The sequence below is a fragment of the Oryzias latipes genome, chromosome 11 (assembly GCF_053564925.1).
Source record: "Oryzias latipes strain Hd-rR chromosome 11, Olatipes_Hd-rR_3.1".
Classification (NCBI taxonomy): Eukaryota; Metazoa; Chordata; class Actinopteri; order Beloniformes; family Adrianichthyidae; genus Oryzias; species Oryzias latipes.
The window spans coordinates 22,692,507-22,714,276 of NC_136247.1; the positions used below are offsets into that span (position 1 = coordinate 22,692,507).

The 21,770-nt window shown below is 37.3% G+C and overlaps 1 protein-coding gene and 1 pseudogene across 4 annotated transcripts; both read left to right on the top strand.

Moving 5' to 3' along the window:
- The first annotated feature begins 60 nt into the window (after positions 1 to 60).
- Positions 61 to 10,293, top strand: LOC144995648 (uncharacterized). Of its 2 annotated transcripts, XM_078955391.1 has the most exons (9): positions 61 to 393; positions 471 to 636; positions 842 to 1,549; positions 1,973 to 2,140; positions 2,810 to 2,984; positions 3,151 to 3,219; positions 3,753 to 4,245; positions 4,334 to 4,446; positions 7,735 to 10,293. In XM_078955391.1, the coding sequence occupies exons 7-9, from the start codon at positions 4,168 to 4,170 to the stop codon at positions 8,024 to 8,026; spliced, it is 483 nt and encodes a 160-aa protein (XP_078811517.1). In that variant the 5' UTR covers positions 61 to 393; positions 471 to 636; positions 842 to 1,549; positions 1,973 to 2,140; positions 2,810 to 2,984; positions 3,151 to 3,219; positions 3,753 to 4,167; the 3' UTR covers positions 8,027 to 10,293. The 2 variants fall into 2 exon arrangements, with proteins under 2 accessions (XP_078811517.1, XP_078811516.1); XM_078955390.1 differs by having other exon boundaries at positions 61 to 636.
- Positions 10,294 to 12,860: 2,567 nt separating this feature from the next.
- Positions 12,861 to 20,322, top strand: LOC101175577 (Ig kappa-b4 chain C region pseudogene; annotated as a pseudogene). 2 transcript variants are annotated; one of them, XR_013659056.1, is made up of 2 exons: positions 12,861 to 12,881; positions 19,878 to 20,322. The product of XR_013659056.1 is annotated as an Ig kappa-b4 chain C region pseudogene, transcript variant X2 (transcript). The 2 variants fall into 2 exon arrangements; XR_013659055.1 differs by lacking the exon at positions 12,861 to 12,881 and adding an exon at positions 18,838 to 18,907.
- Positions 20,323 to 21,770: the final 1,448 nt, after the last annotated feature.

Here is a 21,770-nt window from a genome sequence, read left to right on the forward strand (position 1 = left end):
TGGAATCAAAGTTAAGTATATGACTTTTCTTCTTCTTATTCCCTTTTTGGACTTGTGTTTATTTAATTTTGTCTTTTTTTATATAATGTGAGGGGAGTTGTTTGCTTTGCTTTAATCATTGACCTCAAGAGGGCAGTGCGTTCTGCAAAACAAGGAAGGAAGTGCCTGCTGTATCCACAGAGGCCTAAGAAAGCTAACATTTCTCTATCAATAACCCCACCCGGGTTCAGAGCCGGTTGAGATCCAGTTCGGAAAGTATCAGGACAAGACCTTCCACTGGCTGCTGGAAAACGACGTGGGCTACGCCATCAACCTGGTGTCCTTCCACCAGAAGAAGCGAGAGAGGACAGCGTCTCAGTCCCCACTGATGGTCAACAAGGTGATGTGTCTGAGGTTCATTCACTCAGTTCAAAGTGTCATGTTTTAACAGAACTTTTAGCAGCAGGACATCCTCATCTGTTGCTCCTCAGCCTATCCTGACTTTGTGGAGGTGGTCAGGTTCCACCAGGCTTTTGAGGAGGCTCGGGTGAGGTCTCTTCAGTCTGGGTAGGAGGGACAGGCCCTTGTGGGCTCTGGGGACTTCAAATTCAAGACCATGCAGAGCCTGTACGAGTCTGAGGACCCCAAGAAGATACGGTACTTAATCACAGAGGATCATAGGTTGTAATACAGTTTGTCATCATATGAACAGATGGGCATTTTTGGCTTTAACTGACAATAACACCATCATGAGAACATGGAGAACAACATTTTTTGATGTTGCAATAATCAGTTTTCCTGTATCCCCTCATTGCAGTTTCTACTTATTTTGTTTCTTATCTGGTTTGTCAACTTCTTGCAGAGGAAGGCTCCTGCTCCAGGAACACAGATGGAGAACGCCGTACACTTTGTGAAGGCCAGAGACTGCTGCTGCCATATCAACGATGCCAGCCACTTCCCAATTGTTTTTAAATGCAGTCCAAAATCCAGAAGCCCGGTTTTCTTCATCTGAAGTGGAAGTAGTTCTACTAGAGTTAGCTAATGTCATACCAGATTTGGAATTAGGAGAACAAAATGACAATGCTGACTTCATCAACCCTTTTTTGTGCTGGCTGAAAGACTGTAGAGTCCAAGCAAATCTCCACTTGCATCAACAAAGTAGATGTTACAAGTTCCAGACATCTCGATATGTTCAACCTTCCACCCCTGGAAAAAATTGTGGATATTACTCTGTAAATATTTAACTAATAAGATAAAAGAAATGTCTATTATATAGATATTATCTCTCTAAAGTTTTATCTCTCATAAATTTTAAAAGGATATCGACACCAGCTGTTCTTTTTGCAACAGTCACCTGGAAACTCTTACACATTTACTTGTTCATATACCACAACATTTTGAATTGTTTAAGTAAACTTGCTGCAACAACATATTTTTCATATTTATTTTTGTTATAAACATATTTTTTGATAAAAAATTGAAAACAACGAGGTTTATTTAATCAATATGTTTTTTCTTTTAGCCTTAATTCCATATTCCATTTTCAAAGGAATCGTCAAAACTAACCATGGTAAGTTGATGAAACGCATACATTTTACTGTTGAATAGTTGTGTTAAGTGTTGACTTATAAGTTGTTTGCGGAGAATTTATTGAAATGAGTGAAAATACGGCATGAAAAATGCAGGCACCATATTTGATCATATGCCCTTTTCTCTCCAAAAACAGACATGTTTTTGGGCATATGTCCAAAAACATGTCTGTTTTTGGACATATGCCCTATGCATCTAACAAACCACATTAGTGCATTTTCTTTACAAATAAAGAAATACAACTTAGCATTTTATGTTTTAATGTTGCCAAATGTTTTTATATCACTATACAGTGATTCAGAGAGAATTTAGACACGGTTTTTAGTTTATGAATAGTGATTGTGATTTTGTCAGTTTATGATGTTTTGACAGTTTTTTTTTATTCCATGTGTTTAATTTTTAGCTTTCATCAATCTTTTATGGCAAGAGGAGGGAGACTGCTGTTGTGCCAGTCCACGCTGACATTAGTGATGATGATGATCAGGAGGATGATGTGTCAGACCCTGACTTTGTCCCACCCACCCACAACCAGGACATTCCTATTCAACACTTTTGTTATCAGCACTTTTTGGTATTAGCACTTTTATGTTCTAAAAGTGATGTTCAAATGTTCAAATACATGATGTGTGTTTTTCTTATATTTATTTATATTCATTGGCATTGATTTTCTACATGAAAATAAAAAAAAAAAATTGAAAAATGTCACCAATGAAATTAAGTCTTTTTATGCTCTCCAATAACACTTTAAGGTTGAATTTTTGAATTTTAAAGTATTTCATTTAGTGCCCTATAAAGGGATAAGAACTCTGCTATTGCATGAGGACAATTTGTTCAAAAAGGGAGAAAACAACACGAAGCGGCTGATGATGATATGACTAATTTAGCTAGGTTTAATTACCTCAGTTTCTTGACGTAGCCGTTTTTTGTATTTTGTCTGATCATTTCAAATGCTTCATGTTCAGAAGGGATGCATGTGTAGGCGAGCCCATTCATTTCCTTGCTTTTTTTCAGCAGAAACAATGAGAAAACTTTCAAATTAAAAGCAAAAAAATGGAAAAAACTTAGCTTAAACCAAAATATGAGTATGACTATGTTTATATGCTTATTTGCATATTGCTTAGGCTTTGGAGTATTTTATTTTCTGGTAGGTTTAACGTGTACAAATTGAGTAACACAAAATGTGTGATTTTACCACTCACATTTTACCTTCATAATGACTGTTGTCATCAATCCCCTCCAGAGACAACCAGACAAAGAAGATCCAAGACAACATCACCAGGGTGGAGAAACACTTCAGAGAGATGTGCCAGCTGTTTGCGGCCTAAACTCGCAAAACCGCCAGGCTGCGAGACAAGGGGGACCTTTTTTCAACCCTAACCCTAACAGAGACTCCAGACCTCAAGAGGGGAATGAAGGTATTTGCTGACCACCTGGCCAAGATTCAGGACTGCCGCCATGCCCAGGCATGAGAAACAGAAATCTTGTACCTTATTCTTATTTTCTTTTTTGGTTTGTTTTGGTTTTTCCATGTCAGTCATGGTTTGAATCCATCCATCATGGTAATGTTTTGCTGTATTCTAGGTGAAAAGACTTGAGGCCAAAGTTGTGGAGCCATTAAAAACCCATGGCGCTGTGGTAAGACGTAAAAGAGTGAGTCTCGTCCCTGTGCTGTTTTCTCTACTACATTTATTACAATTTATTGAATTAAGCAGATTTTTTCGTGACTGCATTGAACTGGGGAAAAACAAAAGATTTCTGTGGCCAGCAGGGGGCAGTGTTATTCAATACATGTCTCCACTTTTAGGAACTTGAGTTTATGTTTAAATACTGTGTTTTCTTCTAAAATTCTAATTCAAGGATTTAAATTATGCCATATCTGTAAAATAATATTGGCTAAAATTATATTTTTTTGACTTTTTCTTTAGCAGCAAATAGCTTAAATAAGTCTTGCAAACATTTTTTTATTTTGTTCTACTAAAAAAAACTAAAATGTATATTGTATATAACTTAAATTACATTTTATTCAAATATGCAATTCATTTACATTAATTTGAATTAGAAAAATTACAAATTCTCCTTTTTATTTTGCAAATATCTTTTTAATTTTTTTTACACTCAAAACACTGCATTCTAGGTCCCATTTGATTGATTGAGTGCTAACTCTGGCTTTTACCACCATTCAGGAGGATGTGAAAATGACCCAAAGTGCCATAGACAAAGAAACCAAACAGGAAGCTCAGCTCGAGAAAACAAGACTGAAAAACCCCTCTGACAGACAAATCATTGTATCCTTTCATTCCTTTTTCCATGACTGTGATTCTTGCTAAATGTGTATCTAAATTTTCATTTTTTTCATGACCAAATCCACATTCTCAGGTGGGTTTGGGGTAAACCCCTTTTCTCCTTTCTTAACGATGTGACATATCGTGACTTTAAATTACTTCCAGCATGCTTTAACATTTTTCACTTTTCTATGGATAAATGGCTCATTCCAAAAAAGCTTAATGGAGGTTGACCAAAAGGAAATATAGTTTCATCTTGTCATATTATTTGGAACTTTCCTGCCATAAGGCTGAAAGTGAATTACAAAGAGCCACAATGGATGCAGCATGGACCACCAAGCAGCTGGTGGAGACCATTGATGAGTTTGAGCGGCAAAAGATCCGTGACATCGAGGTTTTTCCCCTCATCTCTGTCATTGTTCCATAATGGGCCATATATGCCTTTGTTCCAGTTCTAACTCCAGCCTTGGGTCCCTTTTTAGAAAATCTTCAGTGAGTTTGTTTTCTGCAGAGCTGTGGTTCCTTGGCAAGGCCTTGGAGCTGTACACCTCGGCCTACAAAAGTATTCAGTGTGGACAAGGAAGAAGACCTGGAGGTACGCTGGTTTTTCTGATCAGATCCAGTGAATTAGCCCACTTTACCATGCTTGAAATGCAGATGTGGCATATTAGAAAGAAAAACTGTTCCCTCACATTCCACTGTAAGAAGCCAAGTGTGTAATTTTGTGCCGGTTTGTCTACAGCCTCTGCTCTTTGTTTAACTAACCTAAAGGTTCTACATAATGTTCCTTCATTATCGCGGTGATATCCAGTCATTACTCACAGACTAATTGTTGATACATATCCTATTGTCCTCACCCTTGATAGGGTTTGAACTGGGAAGTGAACCCCGGATGAGGATCCGCATTGGGTCCCCTGCACTTCTGACCACGGTCGGAAAGAGAGAAAGAAAAAAAAAAGTAATCGTGGGGAAGGTTCAACACCACGCTCAGCCATTTCGCTGGAAATATGTTTTTCAAAAACCGCCCGGTTGCGATAAGAACCATGGAGTTTGGCCTGAATAGAGCTGACACCCCAAATATGAATCCAATCGGTGACTTCGCTTCCCTGCCACTGACTGGTCTCATCAGCATCGTCAGCCATGGTTGATGTTTATGTTTTCGTTTCCACCTACTACAATGCAGAACTATGAAGTTTGTAGCGTATCAATGACGTACGGGTCGGATTCATGTGGCCTGGCCGGTCAGACAGCGGTCGCATTCGAAAAGATCGTATACGTATCGGATTCAGGACCACATACCCAAGTTGCCTGGGTTGCATTTGAAAAGATCCGATCTGTGTCGTTCAGACTGTCATGAAAAGATCAGATACAGGTCGCATAGGGAAAAAAAAAATTGAAATCAAGTCGTTTCAGCCTGCGGTGTGAACATAGCCTTTGAAAGAAAGTGTCATTTATGGGTGTGCTTTCCTGTAATTTTACAATCACAAAGGCGACAAACCATCTGGATTCAGCGTGCTTAACGCCTGCATGCAAAGTACATCTGTTGGATAGTGACTTTTAATTTGTTGTCACAGAACATCAACATAATAACATTCAAGTATCGGTCTGCTTTGAATAAATTACGAGATGCGGGAGCTTAAGCCGGATTTAATCTTTGGTTGTTTGTCAAATTGAAAGAAAAGCAGTGGCAGTTCCACTTCATAACCAGAGCCCAACCTGAAAACTGTAATTTCTGGGTTATAGAGCGCACCTGATTACAAACCGCACCCACCCAAGTTCAAGAGGTAAGTTCACTTTGCGTCACTCAGCAAAAAGTCACTCAGCATCGGAATGTTTGGCGCAGAACTAAACCTCCTTCAGCCACGAGCCAGACGATCGTTCCCAATCTTCAAACTTTTGAACTGCAATCTTTCCACTGGCACAGCTTCCATGCGGACATCAACAGGTGGTCTTACCTGGCTGTAGTTCGATAGCAGCTCCTCCTTAACTGTTTGACAGCCAGCTCCTACCTCCATTAGTTTCTCCGATGTCCGTGTAACTGAATCCTCCTTTTGTTACTCCAAATCTCAGCTCCGTTGCTCAATCACATAATATCTGTGTTTATTGGCCTTTTTTTGTTGACAAATTGTAGCCAAACAGTCGCCGAGAGGCTGACGCTGGGTCCGGGTATTGAATAATGACACGCTCAAAAAACCATAAAGCATAACAAAGTTGGTATTTTGAAGTTTTAATAATGAAAAATGAAGGTAATTAAATCCACTTATTATATTGTGATCCAAAAATAAAAAAAACAAGGAATCAAGAAAAATGCAGAAAAGCGTATAAAGCGGTCAACAAAAAAATACTGCAACCCAGCTCACCCCCCCTTCCATCTTACACATGGAAAAAAACCACAGGTGAGTCATAGTCAATTTATGTCACCGCCAACAAACATGTGACCCACCAATCCAATCCAATCCAATCCACTTTATTTATATAGCACATTTCTCAAACTCGCAGTTTCCAAAGTGCTGTACAGTGACCAAACACCAGACAAAAGATTGCCATACAAAATAAATACAAAGTACACCAGTAAAATGGATAAAAAATTAAATAAAAATAAAAACAAGGTAAAAACAAGATAAAAACACAGATAAATATAGATTAAAAAATAATAAAAACAAGATAAAACACAGATAAATACAGATAAAAATACAGTAAAAAAACAGAGGACCACACAATCATGCGGTGTTAAAAGCTAGAGAGTAAAAATGCGTTTTAAGACGGGATTTAAAACACTCCACAGAGGGCGCTGTTCTGACATGCAATGGCCACCAGCTGATTACCCACTCAATGGCCTATAATCAAAACAAATATATATTCATTCACCACAAGAAAGATCACACGTAATTCATGGCTCCTACAGAGACACTTTAAACTGGACTTGTAAAATCTGAAATATATCTTTAAAAATTGTTAGCATTTAGATAATCATTGTTTTCACACCTAACCTTATTTTCAGTATAAATGTGTTAATAGTGTTTTGAGTGGGGGGGGGGGGGGGTTCTCTGTCCCCAAATGTTAAAATCTTTTTTTTATCCTCCATTAATATTTAAATTCAAAAATCAACTTCATACCAGCATCAGTTTAGTACAATTCTTACATCTTTTTAGTTAAAAACTTTACTTTTCTGCTATCATCTGGTTAAAACTTACGATTTGGTGATGAGGATGCAAATTAATACAACTGTACTTTAATAAATGAAACAAAATGTATTCAGTCATGAGCTGTTCTTTGTTTTCCATGTAAAACATCTGTTTTATTGTTGTTCTGTGTTTAAAATCCAAAGTCAGAATCATAATAATTTCTATTAACTGTAAGAAACTAAAATAGAATTATAACAAAGAATTTGGAAAGTAAACACACATGATTGTGTTTGTATTTGTGTGTGTGTGTCTTCATTGAACTGTCAGTTCAGTTTTTGTTCAGTCAGAATGAGGGAGGTTTTTGTACGACTGTTTTTCACTGTGTGAACACATACTGACTGTTGATGTAGTGAGCACTCTGACAGTAATAAACTGCTGCATCTTCAGCCTGAATTCCACTGATGGTCAGAGTGAAATCAGAGTTTGATCCACTGCCTGTAAAACGAGTTGGAGTCCCTGTTTCTCGAGTGCTAGAAAGGTAAATTAGTAGTTTAGGAGATTTTCCATCTTTCTGTTGGTACCAGGCTAAATAGTTGCTGCCATAAACATTCTGACTGGTTCTACATGAGATGGAGACAGATCCTCCCACAGCAGAGCTCACTGCTCCAGGCTGAGTCACTGTGACCTGTCCTCTGGACTCTGAGGATACAGAGACAGAAACAGAAAGCAGCTTCATGCTTTTGTGGCCTTCATTTCAGAGGGACGGATGTTCATAGAGGAGAGGAGTTGGATTCTCTGGACTTTACCTGTGAAGCAGCAGCAGAGGAGAGTCCAGATGAGGACGCAGATCACAGTCATGATTTGGATGATGATGAGGAGGATTTCAGTGTCTTCTGCTGTGATGAAGGACAGCTGTCAGTCATCCAGTCTTCAACTCTCAGGACTATAAAATCTCCCAGAGCACTGGAGCATGGAACTGCTGATGCAAAGTGTCTCTATGGAAATATTACCACTGACTCCAACAGGGACATTGGGGAATTCTTACCGTGATGATTATTAAAAAGTGGCTGCAGTAGCCCGGGGGCATCTCCTCAGTTTTCCTCTTTTCCCATTGTCAGTGTCCTGTAATAACTAATAACAATCAAACAGAGAGAAGAATGGCTCCAAGCTTTGTGGTTTTCATGATATCATGCATCACTGAGATTTTCATTGACTGCAATGACAACAATATGAGAATATACAGTGGTGCATTTAGGCGCCATTCTCCCAGTCTTATGGTGATGTAATCCAGTCGGGGGAAGCTCTCTGTTGTTGAGGAAATCATACATTTGTGTCAATATGGAGGCATCTGTTGTTTAAATGGCTCAGACAGTCAAAAAGGAGACAAAACTGTCTGGAAAGGCTACAGGGAGCCAAACTAATTCAAATAACTTACCTATCACAATGTTGGTGACTAGACTAGGAAGTGATGTACGGTTTGTGCCTGCAGGGTACCGATTACAGAAACAGATCAGGTAGAGACACAGCTGTCTCAAGCCATGTACACTCAACGCATGTGTGTCGCATTCATGAACATGAATGTTCACTTTGACAATAGCCTTCTTCCACACACTAGAGACTTGAGCTCATGTTTGGACAGCCTTAACTTCACCCAGCATGTCATTTCTCCTACTCACTCTAAAGGATGTATTTTGGATTTAGTTTGCTGCTCTGGATTAACCCCCACTAACTGCTCTACTGATGAAATTCATGTAACCGATCATTTTCTTGTGTCTTTTAACATCTCCATTACTTTGTCACTGAACCCTCCCTCCCGCCTCATTTATTTTCGTAATGTTAAAAATATTAATGTGGACGCACTTTCCTCACATATACGTGATATTCCAATCCCTAACACACCAAACCCAGATGAACTCGGCTCCCCATGACCTCCAGAATCCAATTCAAACTCCTCCTTTTCACCTTTAAGGCCCTCCATAACCTGGCCCCTCCTTATCTCTCCGACCTCATCCATATCAAAACCCCCGCTCGTTCTCTTCGGTCCACCTCCTCTGTTCAGCTCTCTGTTCCTCTGGCCCGACTCGTCACTATAGGAAGCCGAGCCTTCAGCTGCTCGGCTCCCAAACTCTGGAATTCCCTCCCTCCTGATCTCCGTAACATAGACTCTCTTCCAACTTTCAGATCGAAACTCAAAACTCATCTGTTTATTTTTGCCTTCCCATCCCGATTCACTTTTGAATTTGTCTTTTATATTTATTGTGCTTTTAATGTCTATTTTTAACCTTTGTTTTGTGAAGTGTCCTTGGGTTTCATGAAAGGCATTTAAATAAAATGGATTATTATTATTATTATCAACGTGCGAAACTTGCATTCTTAAACACACTTTTAGCATGTGGTGTTCACACAGTTATCTCTCTACCTGAAATTTTATTTTATTTTATTTATTTATTAATTTATTTATTTGAATTAGGACAGTGCATATTAAACAATGTTTCAGAAGCTGCATCAACATAAATATGCCAGAGTTAGCACAGGAGTTAAATTTCATCTGTTGTCCTAATGCAAGATACTAGTGCATGTAGTCACAATTGGAAGAGGCTTGGTGTGAAATGTTAAAGTGATGCAAATCTCTGGAATCTTCCTCCAGGCTTTATCTTTCACAGCTCGATTCCAATATATTAAAGACTTGGTGTCTTTGTAATCCAGCCGAACACAAATCACTGTTATTGATTTCTTCTTCATAGTCATTTTTCAAGATTGGCGCTTACATGTTTTGAAAAGGACACTACCAATACGTCACTACCAAATCCTAAACCCTGATTGGTCAAAGTTCAACTGGTTTCAACTTTCAGTGCATGTTCATATGTCGTGCTTCTTGTACAGCCTGTTTTCTGTTATCATAACAATTTAAATTATGGCATCACAGTTTATTTCAGTGTTCTATTGTGTTTCTTAGTCAGAATAATCTTTTTATTTTTACAAAATATCAAATCTATATTTGCGATTATTAAATGAAAAACAGAGGTTGACATTATTATCGGGGTTAGGGTTTGTGTGTTTGTTGTTCAGTGAACTGTTTCAGTGTCTGCAGCATCTTCCAGCTGCAGCAGTCAGTTCAGTTTCTGTTCAGCCAGAATGAGGGAGGTTTTTGTACGACTGTTTTTCACTGTGTGAACACATACTGACTGTTGATGTAGTGAGCACTCTGACAGTAATAAACTGCTGCATCTTCAGCCTGAATTCCACTGATGGTCAGAGTGAAATCAGAGTTTGATCCACTGCCTGTAAAACGACTTTGGAGTCCCTGATGCTCGAGTGCTAGCATAGTAAATTAGTAGTTTAGGAGTTTCTCCATCTTTCTGTTGGTACCAGGCTAAACGGTCGTTGCTATAAACATCCTGACTGGTTCTACATGAGATGGAGACAGATCCTCCCACAGCAGAGCTCACTGCTCCAGGCTGAGTCACTGTGACCTGTCCTCTGGACTCTGAGGATACAGAGACAGAAACAGAAAGCAGCTTCATGCTTTTGTGGCCTTCATTTCAGAGGGACGGATGTTCATAGAGGAGAGGAGTTGGATTCTCTGGACTTTACCTGTGAAGCAGCAGCAGAGGAGAGTCCAGATGAGGACGCAGATCACAGTCATGTTTTGATGATGATGAGGAGGAAGAGGATTTCTGTGTCTTCTGCTGTGATGAAGGACAGCTGTCAGTCATCCAGTCTTCAACTCTCAGGACTATAAAGTCTCCCAGAGCACTGGAGCATGGAGCTGCTGATGCAAAGTGTTTCTATGGAAATGCTACCACTGACTCCACCAAGAATCTGAATAATGTTTAATATTTTGATTATCAGTTACATAATCACTGAAGCCCTGCAATGTACTGTTGAATTGGTTGGAGGGATGATCAGTGTAACTTTGTCAACTTGGTCAAGTAAACAGAATTTTATGTTTGAAATATAAACCCAACAGAAAGTAAAATCTCTTTACTTAAAAACAAAGTTCACGAAATTTTTTAATGTATCAACATGTTTTTACAGACAACAAATTGATATTTATTTAGTGTTTTCTTAAAATTACTTTTATTTTTGAAAATACTTTGAAAGTTTAATTAAAATGTCTGTATTAACTAAAATAACAACAAAGTGGTAAAATAATCAGTTTGAGTTCAATTTCTGTTCTTTTCAGTTTGCAGCAACAGAATGACTCTGTTGAGTCATAGAGATTAACAGTTTTATAATTGTAAGTTTATTTAGGAAAATTGTGCATAAACTATCTAATTGTTATTTTGTCATATTGTGCTTTTTTTTACATATTTCTCTCAGACATAAAATATTAAGCCTTGGTTTGTAAGGAAAGTTTTTAATTTTTGTCTTCACTAGTAAATATATTTTATATGAAGCTTTGGGAAGTCCAGGTGTGTTTGTGTTGTTAGTGAGCTGCATCAGTTCAGTTTCAGTTTAGCTTGACTGAAGCACGTTTTTGTACGACTGTTTTTCACTGTGTGAACGGAAGGCTGTTACACTGCTGACAGTAATAAACTCCTGCATGTTCAGGTTCAATTCCACTGACTGTCAGAGTAAAGTCAGTTCCAGATCCACTTCCACTGAAGTGACTTGAAACACCAGACTGACGGTTTGTAGCATAATAAATCAAGAGTTTTGGGGATTCTCCGTTTTTCTGAAGGTACCAGTTAAGGCAGGTGCCAACACTTGAACTGGCTTTACATCTGATGGAGACAGTCTGTCCTTGAACTACAGACTGAGCTCCAGGAGTCTGAGTGAGGAGCTTTTCTGACGAAGCTGAAAACAGAAAAAAGAAGAATTATTCAGACAAAAACACCTTGAAGTAAATTGAAGAAGTAGAAACTCAGTGCTGCTAGTTTCAGTGTTTCTCCATCACAGCAGAACATCATTGTGGAGAACCTGGTTCCTGGTTGAAGCAAAGCTTTCAGAAGACAGTCTCACCCTGAACGAGGAGCTCCAGGGTGAAGAGCAGCAGAGTCAGTGACATCATCATTGTGCTGCGGGCGAGTCAGTGTCTCTGAAAGGTCTGGACGGCCACTGATCAACACTGAGCTTTAACTGCTGGAAGCAGAGAGGCAGCACACATATGCAAACACACTGAATCAGTCAGAAGCTGCAGTTCTCCACATGTCATGAGGATTCCTGCACACTCACATTATTCTACACAAATAAACACTCAAATGTTTTATTTTTATTTATCTAGGAATCTGTACAACACGTAACCAAAATTAAGTGCAATTCAATTTATTTGAAGATGCAGCATGAAGCCTAGAGTGCAAAAATAATCCAAACAAAATAACTAATCCCTCCATTTATCATGATGTGGAGAAAAACATGACAGTAAGCAGAGAACAGCAGGACAGAAAAACTCCCCAAAAAAAACAATTAATTGAAAGAAAACATAAAGATATGAATCTAAATGCAAGAAAGCAAAATAACTATAAAGTTGTTTTCTGTTAATCAGAGTATTTAATACTGGGTTCCTTCATACTTTTACTAGTTTTATAACATAGTTAATCATGCAATTTTTTACTATTAGTCAAAATGATAGATTTTTGTAGTTTTGTTTGAGGCAGTTTTCAATCTTTTAATCACATTTTCTGGTTGTGCTTTAATGTGATTATATTTACAACTTTGAGATTCATTAGAAGGGTTTAGAAATGGATACACAGTTTAATTACAACTCAACAACTAAGTACAATTTACACTGAGACAATAAAATGAATTATTTTTAGATTTTCTGTCATTATTTCAGTTGAGTTTGTTTGTTTCAGAGTCAGAGAGCGTGTCTCTGTACAGTCAGAGGTTTTTGTACGACGCTTCAATCAGTTTGTATCACTGTGGCTCACGTTTGGTGGAGGAACCAGACTGGAGTTTGGAAGTAAGTAGATCTTTTTGTTGCTTTTTCTGTATTTGTGTCTTAGTTCTTTCTTTCATTGATTCTGAGTTACTAGTAAATTACTGTAAAAAATGACATTCAATTGTTTTTGGTGAAAAAAGTTTTTTTATAAGAAGACTTAGTTTGTGTAAAACTTGAAAATATAAAATTGTTTTGCCTTAATTTAAAATAAATCATAATTTCTATGTGAATCAAGAATTTTGAAATAATTAGTTTAAATTGAAACAGTTGGAGAGAAAATCTCTGTACAGTCACAAGTTTTTGTAAAACACATTAGTCAGTATGTATCACAGTGGTTAACTTTTGGCGGAAGAACCAGACTGGAATAAATGTTTAAATATTACCCGAAGAAACATTTTGCTAAAGTTTCAGTTTTTATCAATTAAAACTGAACTGATAATACAGTGAAAAATTGTAAATAAAAAAAATATTGTATTTGATTACAAAATGTGCTTTAAACATTGTGTGTTTAAAAAAAGTATATGTTAATGTGGTCATAGTGTGTTAAAAGGCAGTTTTTACTCACATAATCTTCTTTCTGGACGAATGTTTCGACATTTGATATTTCAGAATATTTAATTGTTATTTAAAGGATTTTCTGACAGAAAACTGACATGATTGTTATGATTTTGTCCTAATTTTTACATTTCTTTAATGTATGATGAAGCTTTTTAAAGACATTAAGTCCAAAATTATTTTCTACATAAAGATGCATCTGCTCTTTTTGTAACCCAGTTTGATATTTTTCAGTAGAAACTGAAGTTTGTCTTGTTGCTGATCTGCATGAGAGATTTCTTCAAGGAAGTGAAACAATGTGTGAATCAATGACTGATGGAGCAGAAAAACACCTGAACAGAAACCTTCTTCAAACTGAAACCACTGCATCCAATGAGAGCTTTTTGATTGACAGCTGTGTGGATCCTGTCCTCTAAGCTGATTGGTGTCTCCTAGGTGATGCCTCGCCCTTGCTGACAGTGCTGTCCCCCTCCACGAAGGAGCTGCAGCAGGGGAAGGCCACACTCTTGTGTGTGGCCAACAAGGGCTTCCCCTCAGACTGGACTCTGTCCTGGGAGGTGGTCGGCAGCAGCAGCAGCTGGGAGGAGAGCAGGAGCCCCGGGGTGCTGCAGAAGGACGGCCTCTACAGCTGGAGCAGCACCCTGAGGCTCTCTGCAGACCAGTGGGAGAAGGTGACCTGTCAGGCCAAGAGAGGATCCAAGGATCCAGTCTTAGAGACTTTCAGGAGAGACCAGTGCTCCCAGTCCTGAACTGGAACTATGACTATAAATCTGTTTTCTATGCAGTTCTTCTTTTATTCTCTTTCTTAAACTCTTTTTGACTTGTTACAGTTTCTGTATGAAACATTATTCGCAAATAAAAATACCTTTTACTGACTGATATCTTTCCATGACTCTATTTTATGACAGAAGCAATTTGGTATTTTTATTGTAAGGAATAACATAAATAGGAAACAGGAAAAAAAGACAACCCCTTCACATTTGACTTTTTTTCAATTATATAAAAATTATTCTTTGGTGTTTTTTGCCTTTTAAGGTGAAGAATGTATTTTCCTTTGCTTTTGTCATAAGTGCAACTTCTGCAAAAATATGAAACGAAAAACAAAATACCCAACACAGACAGAAGCAAACTTGTAGTTTAATTGTAATAAAATATGTTGAGGAATAAAAACACATAAAATCACGCTTGACTTCATTCCACTTTTTAAGGTAATGCTAAATTAGGTTTTGTCCATTGGCATGTTGCAAATTAGCGATAGACAGCCTGAAGAGGTTAAAGAGTTTGTTAAAAGGAACTAAATGCAAAAAACTGCAAAGAAGGACGAGGTTTGTTAAACTCAGGAGGATTTCAGAATTTCTATTTTGACCTGAAACAATAAATACAGTAGCAGTCAAAAGCTTGGACCCACTTGTTCCTTAAACACATAAACATAAACGGATAAACTAGACACATTTCTATTCCACAGTTTCATAAGATAAACGGATCCTTTTTAGTTGATGTCAGGACAATCATCTGCTTCTTTCACTGTTGTAAACACTCAGCATCAAACTCCACCCAGCGACCAAACTGCAACTAAACCCTTTCATTTATCTGGAAAAGAACTATTCCTGTGTACAATAAGCTGGAAGAACATTGTATTTTTGCATTTTCTAATCTTTCAAAAAACAAAATCAAATGCATCTTTTTGTGCTGTAGATTGAATGAAATGACACTTTTTTTATTACAAAATATGAAAACACAAATATCTGTTTAATAAATTATTGACAGAATTAAACAATATTATTTGTCTTAAACTGTTTCCTAAAGACTACTGAAAAAATTGAGAACAAATCTGGTCATTAGGTGTATATTGTGTTTGTGTGTTTATTAGAATAATACTAATAATGGATTGGATTTATCCACACATTTCCAGATGCTAAAGCACTTACATTGTGTCCATTATTCATTCACTCCTTGTTCATACTGGGTGATGGTAAACTACTGATGTAGCCAAAACTGCCCTAGGGCAGACTGACAGAAGTGGCTGCCAGTTCGCGGCTACGGTCACTTTGACCATCACCGGGACATTCATGCACATTCACACTGGAGGGTGAAGTATCATACCCAAGGATACAATATTTGACCCGAAGGGTGCATGGATCGAACTGCCGACCCTTCAATCATTGGACAACTGCTCAACCGTCTGAGCCACTGGCACCCAAATATTAGTGTTCGGTGAACTGTTTCAGTCTCTGCAGCATCTTCCAGCTGCAGCAGTCAGTTCAGTTTCTGTTCAGCCAGAATGAGGGAGGTTTTTGTACGACTGTTTTTCACTGTGTGAACACATACTGACTGTTGATGACATGAAAACTCTGACAGTAATAAACTGCTGCATCTTCAGCCTGAATTCCACTGATGGTCAGAGTGAAATCAGAGTTTGATCCACCGTCTGTAAAACGAGCTGGAGTCCCTGATACTCTGCTGCCAACATAGTAGAACAGTAGTTTAGGAGTTTCTCCATCTTTCTGTTGGTACCAGGCTAAATGGATGTTGCCATGAACATTCTGACTGGTTCTACATGAAATGGAGACAGATCCTCCCACAGCAGAGCTCACTGCTCCAGGCTGAGTCACTGTGACCTGTCCTCTGGACTCTGAGGATACAGAGACAGAAACAGAAAGCAGCTTCATGCTTTTGTGGCCTTCATTTCAGAGGGACGGATGTTCATAGAGGAGAGGAGTTGGATTCTCTGGACTTTACCTGTGAAGCAGCAGCAGAGGAGAGTCCAGATGAGGACGCAGATCACAGTCATGTTTTGGATGATGAGGATGAGGAGGATTTGTGTGTCTTCTGCTGTGATGAAGGACAGCTGTCAGTCATCCAGTCTTCAACTCTCAGGACTATAAAGTCTCCCAGAGCACTGGAGCATGGAGCTGCTGATGCAAAGTGTCTCTATGGAAATGCTACCACTGACTCCAACAGGAACATGGATCATCTTTATAATTAAAATAATTTTTAATATTTTTTATTGTAACATTTGAGATTTTTTGACCGTTTAAAGAAATCAACTAAACAGAGAATATAAGTTTAAAATGAATTAATTAAAAAAATCTAGAACTAGACAGAAGAAGTGTCAAAAGCAACAAACTAAATAAAATAAAATGAATATTTGTTTTCTTCAGATTATGTAAAGCTACTATTTAAACAGTTTATAATTCTGCAGAAGAAGAAATAATTTTCATTTGAGACAGCTTTCAGCAGTAATGGATTTAACTGTTGATAGAAAAATAACATCAGGCCACCTGAATAATCATCATGAAAGTCTGGCTCACAAATACGTTTAGTGGACATGGAGTGGGTTTACCCAAAAACTGTGAAGTGGTTCCAAAATAGGGAAGATTTATGATCAGAGACATTTACTGTTAGTTATGAAAAACTCACATAAAGGCTTTGGTTCAGAGTCTGGACTACACAAACTTTTAGGGGATCACACAGAGATCACAGTGACTGAAGATTCAGTAAATAAAGGAAACTTTCATGAACTGCTGTTTGTTTTTGTAAAGTTTGATGACACAGAAGTCAAAGAAAATGTTTGTGACTCATCAAATAAAAATAAATTCAACATGACACAAGGAAACTTTTAAAAAATTGGCTAAAATGTTTTGAAGGGAGGTAAGTGAGGCGAGGATTTGAACAATTGTATATATTTTTGACAGAAAAGAGGTCAAATGATCAGTTTCAGTTCATTTTTGTGGGTTAACTGACAACAAATGACAGCTTGATGCAGCAGAATAACAGTTGAACCTGAACTACTAGTTTTAAAATCATTCAATAATACATTTCAGAGATTAATATTTTTATGAGTGTTTGTGAGTTCAATGAAGACTGTTTTGCATAAATTGTTTTACCCCTGGTTTAATAATGAGTAAAATAATTATTACATCTAAAAACAGAAATCTAAAATTCAGGTCTAATCTGAGGTGGTGTTTGTCTGTAAATCCTCTGCTTCAGTACAGCCGTAGATCAGTTCCTCTGCAACTTTGAGGATTTTGTAGGACATTGTTTCACTGTGTGAACGGGAAGCTGTTATGCTGCTGACAGTAATAAACTCCTGAATCTTCAGGCTGAACTCTGCTGATGGTCAGAGTGAAATCAGTCTGAACTGCAGTTGCTCTGAAACGATCTGGAACACCAGACTGACGTTCTGTAGTATCATATATCAGGAGTTTAGGAGCTTCTCCAGGTTTCTGAAGATACCAGTTAATGTCATCACCAATGAGTTTGCTGGATTTACATCTGATGGAGACAGTCTGTCCTTCAACAACAGACTGAGCTCCAGGAGTCTGAGTGAGGAGGATTTCTTCTGATGAAGCTGAAAACAGAAAAAGGTAGAATAATTGAGACAAAAGCAGCTTATAGTAAAATTATCAACATCCAAACAGAAGAGGATCATTTCTTTCACATCCAGAAGAAGAAGCTCAGTGCTGCTAGTTTCAGTGTTTCTCCATCATAGCAGAACATCATTGTGGAGAACCTGGTTGCTGCTTGAAGCAAAGCTTCCAGAAGACAGTCTCACCCTGAACGAGGAGTTCCAGGGTGAAGAGCAGCAGAGTCAGTGACATCATCATTGTGCTGCGGGCGAGTCAGTGTCTCTGAAAGGTCTGGACGGCCACTGATCAACACTGAGCTTTAACTGCTGGAAGCAGAGAGGCAGCACACATATGCAAACACACTGAATCAGTCAGAAGCTGCAGTTCTCCACATGTCATGAGGATTCCTGCACACTCACATTATTCTACACAAATAAACACACAAACATTTTATTTTTATTTATCTAGGAATCTGTACAACACGTAACCAAAATTAAGTGCAATTTAATTTATTTGAAGATGCAGCATGAAGCCTAGAGTGCAAAAATAATCCAAACAAAATAACTAATCACTCCATTTATCATAATGTGGAAAAACATGACAGTTTGTAGAGAACAGCAGGACAGAAAAACTCCCCCAAAAATCAAATAATTGAAAGAAAACATAAAGATATGAATATAAATGCAAGAAAGCAAAATAACTATAAAGTTTTTTTTCTCTTAAACAGAGTATTTAATACTGGATTCTTTCATAATTTTACTAGTTTTATAACATAGTTAATCATGCAATTTAGCACAATTAATCAAAATGATATATTGTTTGTAGTTTTGTTTGAGGCAGCTTTCAATCTTTTAATCAAATTTTCTGGTTGTTCTTTAATGTGATTATATTTACAACTTTGTGATTTATTTGAATGGTTTAAAAATTATACACAGTTTAATTACAACTCAACAATAAATACAATTTACACTGTGACAATAAAATGTATTATTTTTAGATTTACTGCCATCATTTCAGTTGAGTTTGTTTGTTTCATAGTCAGAGAGCGTGTCTCTGTACAGTCAGAGGTTTTTGTACGACGCTTCAATCAGTTTGTATCACTGTGGCTCACGTTTGGTGGAGGAACCAGACTGGATGTTGGAAGTAAGTAGATCTTTTTGTTGCTTTTTCTGTATTTGTGTCTTATTTCTTTCTTTCATTGATTCTGAGTTACTAGTAAATTACTGTAAAAAATGACATTAGATTATTTTTGGTAAATTAATTGTTTTTATAAGAAGACTTAGTTTATGTGAAACTTGAAAATATAAAATTGTGTGTCCTTAATTTAAAATAAATCATAATTTCTATGTGAATCAAGAATTTTGAAATAATTTATTTAAATTGAAACAGCTGGAGAGAAAATCTCTGTACAGTCAGAGGTTTTTGTAAAACACATTAGTCAGTTTGTGTCACAGTGGAGAAATTTTAGTGGAAGAACCAGACTGGAATAAATGTTTAAATATTACCTGAAGAAACATTTTGGTTCAGTTTCAGTTTTTATCAATTAAAACTGAACTGATTTTTAATCAAAAGATTTAAACTTAAAACATATTTGTATTTTATCGCAAAATGTGCTATAAACATTGTGTGTTTAAATAAAAAGTATGTTAATGTGGTCATAGTTTTTTTAAAAGGAAGTTTTTACTCACATTTTTTTCTTTCTGGACGAATGTTTGGACATCTGATATTTCAGAATATTTAATTGTTATTACAAAGGATTTTCTGACAGAAAACTGACATGATTGTTGTGTTTTAAACATAGTTTGTAAATTTCTTTAATGTATGATGAAGCTTTTTAAAAACATTCAGTCCAAACTTGTTTTCTTCATAAAGATGCATCTGCTCTTTTTCAAACCCAGTTTGACATTTTTCAGTAGAAACTGAAGTTTGTCTTGTTGCTGATCTGCATGAGAGATTTCTTCAAGGAAGTGAAACAATGTGTGAATCAATGACTGATGGAGCAGAAAAACACCTGAACACAAACCTTCTTCAAACTGAAACCACTGCATCAAATGTGAACTTTTTATTGACAGCTGTGTGGTTCCTGTCCTTTAAGCTGATTGGTGTCTCCTAGGTGATGCCTCGCCCTTGCTGACAGTGCTGTCCCCCTCCACGAAGGAGCTGCAGCAGGGGAAGGCCACACTCATGTGTGTGGCCAACAAGGGCTTCCCCTCAGACTGGACTCTGTCCTGGGAGGTGGTCGGCAGCAGCAGCAGCTGGGAGGAGAGCAGGAGCCCCGGGGTGCTGCAGAAGGACGGCCTCTACAGCTGGAGCAGCACCCTGAGGCTCTCTGCAGACCAGTGGGAGAAGGTGACCTGTCAGGCCAAGAGAGGATCCAAGGATCCAGTCATAGAGACTTTCAGGAGAGACCAGTGCTCCCAGTCCTGAACTGGAACTATGACTATAAATCTGTTTTCCATGCAGTTTTTCTTTTACATTATTTTTCTTAAACTCTTTTGACTTGTTACAGTTTCTTTAGGAAAATGTTTCTGCAAATAAAAAGAGCTTTTGCCAACTGATTCTTCCATGACTCTCTTTTGTGACAGAAGCAAACTCATATTTTATTGGAGACAATGAATAATAATGAAAATTATTCTTTAATGTTCTGCAAAAAATATGGACTGAAAATGTAATACCTTACCAAAACAAAAAGAAGTGTGCTTTTGAATTGCACTTATTAAGCAGTTTGTTGTTTGATTTTCTAATCTTTCAAAAACCCAAAAAAATCAAATGTATCTTTTTGTGCTGCTGATTGAATAAAGTTACACTTTTTTTTTTCAAAATATGAAAACATTTACATGTGATCAATAAATTAATGGCAGATTTAACAATATTATTTCGCTTAAACTGGTTCTATAAGACTACTGATGAAAATTAGGAACAAATCTTGTAACATGAGGTGTCTATTGTGTTTGTGTGTTTGTTAGAATGGATGTTCAGTGAACTGTTTCAGTGTCTGCAGCATCTTCCAGCTGCAGCAGTCAGTTCAGTTTCTGTTCAGCCAGAATGAGGGAGGTAGAGGAGAGGAGTTGGATTCTCTGGACTTTACCTGTGAAGCAGCAGCAGAGGAAAGTCCAGATGAGGACGCAGATCACAGTCATGATTTGGATGAGGATGAGGATTTTTGTGTCTTCTGCTGTGATGAAGGACAGCTGTCAGTCATCCAGTCTTCAACTCTGAGGACTATAAAGTCTCCCAGAGCACTGGAGCATGGAGCTGCTGATGCAAAGTGTCTCTATGGAAATGCTACCACTGATTCCAACAGGAACAAGGATCATCCTCACTATCATTATGTTTTAAAATAACCTGAAAGTATATTTTTAATTAAATAATTAGCAGGGATTTTCATTGCCTGTTTATTTAATAATTGTATATTTGTGTAATCAAATGATAATGAAATAGCTTAGAACATTTTACAAATATGACCACTGTTAAATGTGATGTGAAGAGATCTAATCCGTTCTTGTTTTTTTTTTTTTTGAATTTCTGATGCAACATTTCAAAATTTTTCCTTGGATTTTGGTTGATTTAGTGTGATTTAATTTTAATTACACAAGAATTAATACTGTCTCTAAGGTAGCAATGACATAAAATAATGCACAGTTTAATTATAACTTACTGTGAAAACTTTTAAATTAAAGATTAAGATGTGTTATTTTCTGCCATCATTTCAATTTAGATTTTTTTGTTGTTTCATATTCAGAGAGCGTGTTTCTGTACAGTCAGAGGTTTTGGTAGTGGATCAGAATTGCACAATCATTATTACGGATCAGCAAAGTCGGCCCACACAGATATGCACATGTGTCAATTCGGCCGCATGGCTGGTCTGACTGATCTGTAGCACACATGTAAATGTCTTCTTCTGTTTTATTTACTGGCAGTTTCCACTCTGACGTATGAGGTTACAAACACAAACACACGATTAACTCACTTAATACAGACACGTTGTTAACATCTCATTTGGTTG